A 3,773-nucleotide genomic window follows, 5' to 3' on the forward strand; every position below is an offset into this window, starting at 1 on the left:
AATAATATTAGCATTGACTTTACCTGTTGCCACTGCTAGTGTAGAGAGAGCATTTTCAGTCATGAAGATTTTGAAGAATCAATTATGAAACCAAATGGAAGAGTAATGGATGAATGATAGTTTGATTGTTTACCTAGAAAAAGACTTATTTAATAATATTGATAATGAAGTTATAATACAACGTTATCAATGTATGAAAACTCGTAAAGAACAATTTTAAACATATATTGAAGTAGGATAAATCTTTCAAATTTATATATTTATTACTTTTTGAATTTTTTTATATCGCCGTTGAATAAACCTCCAGTTAATCAATATGTTGTCTCCGCCCCTACTTGTGGATGTATAAATTGATCTCCATTAACTGGGAAATTTCTTGAGGTGAGATATATACTATTCATGATGTGCAAGATAAAATTATCGAGAAAACAGATGTGCCAGTTAATAATGAAGAACTAGCAGTTGAAGATGACCAAAGAATTTTTATGTGTGTAAGATTTCAAGATAATTTCATGTAGAATTTAATGGTTATGTTTTTCTTTGATTCCTTCCTCAAGTCCAACACAATGGCATAGTCACTTACATGCATGAAGATTTTGGAGTCTTTGGCTGCACAATTTTTCTAGACTTTAATTTGCATTAATTTTGAAGATAAAAGAGAAGACCACGTCTCTCTAGTATAGATTAAAACAGTTCACATTTTGTGTCACCTACCCCTTAGGGCTTTGAACTGCTGTTGTAAATAAAGGAGTTTTCAAGATTCTTTCTTCTTTATTAGACTCCAAATTAAAAAAAATAAAAAATAAAAAATAAAATATTAGTCGGTAAGTAAGGGATAAATTGATGACTTAAAGCATAGAGAAAATTGAGAGAATGACTTTGGTAATGCAAGTTGCTGAAAATCATTGCATCTATATTGAGATTGATAATCACATACTGTTTGCCTTTCTGCTCGTGTGGTAGCTGACATGAACGAACGAAAATCTTGATGGTTGCTGCTGATACATTAAAGAAAATCTTTAATCTTTAATGTTTTATTTTTAAAAAAGTCTGATTCCTTCCGCTCTCATATTATTATAATATGGTCCGCATTATAATAATATCGCTTAGTTCCTATAGTTATATTTGTTGTACATAATCTTATTTTGGTCAAACTGATAGTAAAAAAATTTAGCTTAATTACGCGCAATTATAGTTTAGGTTTGGTGTGTTCCTTTGCCAATACTATATTCATATATCAGTGGAACAAATCTAAAGGTGGAGGATAATTAGAAAGAGTTATACCTCCCGATTAGTTCTATTTTGTTAAATGCATCTCTTTTATTGGCAGATTGACATACCGACACCGTTCGAATTCAGCCATGTTTGGCATGATGCATTGGATGGTATTATTAGTAGGTCCTGCATTAACTGAAGTGTTTGGCGAAATAAATGAGACGCATTGTACCTCATTAATTAAAAGCTTTATGCGGGTTTTCTGCAAAAATGAAACACCGTTCCCCACCGCGGTATGCATTAAATTATTTTTTAAAGCCCTTTTTTTTGAAGAAATTTACACCAATAATCATAATAATTTTGGCTTTTTTCATTTTAACCCCCAAACAAATTTCTATCAACATTAGTCATAAAAGACCCTTTTAGACCAAAATACCCCTCTCTCTCATCTCTCCCCCAACACTCTCTTTCACCCATCTCTCCCAAACCGAACAAACTCCCATCATCGGCAGCGGCTTCATTCCTCTTCGGCGTTCGATCTACCATCTACAGTCTTCAACAAAACCTAAGTTAGCTATTTTTTTTATTTTCATTAATTTAAATTGAAATTTTAGAATAATAATGTTTGTAGTTTGAGAATAATGGTGGTGGTGGTGATTGTGGTGGTTATTGTTGTTTTGGGAGTGTTTCTTTCTCAATTTGGGAGTGTTTCTTAAGGAGGGAATCGCTGCCCAGCGAAGGGCGCTAGAGCGCGTGCCGCTCGCCCAAGTGACGGGCGCTAGCTCGCGCCCATCGCTGGGCAGCAGTGCGCGCGCGTACCCATTGCTGGGCACGCGCGCGTACCCATTACTGGGCACGCGCGCACATGGGTACTGTCACACCAATTTGGTGCGACAGGCGCGGCCTGTCACATCAAAAATGGTGTGACAACCGCGCCTGTTGCACCAAATTACAGTGGCTTTATAATTTTTTTTTCGTCAAGTCAATTTATTTTGTTTTTGTTGTAAATACAATGTAATAATGTTATAATTATTACAGATACATGACGAAATCAGAATCGTCTGATATCGAAGTAGGCAGGATGTATTTTCGTTATGCCGATCACTTTCCGGGTCGAATTTCGAGTATGTATAATTTATCTTCGGTCTTAAAGGCCATCGATGAAAAATTAACAAAGCGGCAGTTGAATATGTTCAAGAAGGATATATTTGGGCATTTCTTGGAGTGTCGAAGTTTTCCATTTAGTGGGGTAATTTTGCACAATCTTTTACTGAGGCAAGTGGCCCATGAAGAAGATAGCCGTGAGGATCAGTTATGGTTTCAAATTAGTGAGCATTTGATTCGCTTGTCAATTGTAAAGTGGTGCCTGGTTACTGGACTTTCATATGGTGTTGATACCGAACTAAGAGATGACAAAAAAATAGATAGGCTATGGAAAACGTACTTTGGTGGTGTGCATCGCAAGATCAATGTTAAGGAATTCGATGCATTATTTAAGGAGTTGAAATTCGAGGAAATGGATGATATGGACTCATTAAAGATTGCGCTCTTTTATTTTGCGGACAGAGTACTAAATGTAAGAAAAAATCACTGTCAAATCAATTTCGATTGGCTTAACGAAGTTGATGATATACAGTACTTCCAAAACCGTCCATGGGGTCGTGTGTCGTGGGAAATGGTATACGATAGTCTTGACGATACACTGTTCGAGAAAGACGAGAAATTTAAGACGACTCGGTTGAAAAACCCAGATCATAACATTGAAAAGTACAATCTTTACGGCTTTACGTCCGGGGTTCAAGTGCGTTATTTTTTTGTTTATTAATAAGTTTTATAGTATTAAATATTTGATAGATGTGTTAATAGGTTTTTTACTTTGGTTGTTGCAGGCTTGGATTTACGAAGCGATCGGAGGTTTGCCGTCAACATGGGTCATGAAAACGAAGAACAAGATTCCCCGCATCGTCAAATGGAAGCCCATGGCGTCTTCGAGAATCAACTTTGCTGAGGTTTATTCGTTCTTCAACGACAAATCTTGTATTGTAAGCAATATGTATTAGTTATTTTTTTAACTTTACTAAATTTAAGTTATGTATACTTAAAAGTTTCAATTGAATTTATGGCAAGTGGATGTTTTACAAACCCTTGAGCCAAATTCAAAGGAGAGTAGCAGAAAATACTGGCTCACTATGAAAGATTACATGCCAAGCATTCCAGATTGGGTTCATAAGGTCGGTTATAAATCTAAGTACTATAAATTATATTTAATCAAAATTTTTGACTTTTCATTTATTAGTTTTAAATGATACTTTATACACCACCAACCATCAATTAATGCGATGCCGTCAGTTTCAAGGCAATCAGACGAGCATGACAACATACAAAACCCAACACCAGAGCAGTGTCATGACACTTCTGAGGATGAGGTGGCTGTTGATGACCACCAGGAGCAGACACATGCCGACTCTGATGACGCACATGATTTTGAGGTTATAAATAATATACGATATTCTTCTTTTATTAATCATTATTGTTTTATTGTTATGCTAAATTTTTAC

The 3,773-nt window shown here is 35.5% G+C and overlaps 1 protein-coding gene across 1 annotated transcript; it reads left to right on the plus strand.

Annotated features, from left to right (window-relative positions):
* The first annotated feature begins 2,257 nt into the window (after window positions 1-2,257).
* Window positions 2,258-3,275, plus strand: LOC107177970 (uncharacterized). Its single transcript, XM_052444072.1, has 2 exons — window positions 2,258-3,016; window positions 3,105-3,275. Exons 1-2 carry the CDS (start codon window positions 2,258-2,260, stop codon window positions 3,273-3,275), a joined length of 930 nt encoding a protein of 309 aa, XP_052300032.1.
* Window positions 3,276-3,773: the final 498 nt, after the last annotated feature.

The sequence above is a fragment of the Citrus sinensis genome, chromosome 1, assembly GCF_022201045.2.
Source record: "Citrus sinensis cultivar Valencia sweet orange chromosome 1, DVS_A1.0, whole genome shotgun sequence".
In the NCBI taxonomy this organism is placed as follows: Eukaryota; Viridiplantae; Streptophyta; class Magnoliopsida; order Sapindales; family Rutaceae; genus Citrus; species Citrus sinensis.

Bases quoted from the DNA above. Each gene is read 5' to 3' on its own strand.
- LOC107177970 (XM_052444072.1), top strand. From the start codon at position 2,258: ATGACGAAATCAGAATCGTCTGATATCGAAGTAGGCAGGATGTATTTT. The intron at 3,017-3,104 runs GTGCGTTATTTT...TGGTTGTTGCAG, and splicing joins GCTTTACGTCCGGGGTTCAA to GCTTGGATTTACGAAGCGAT.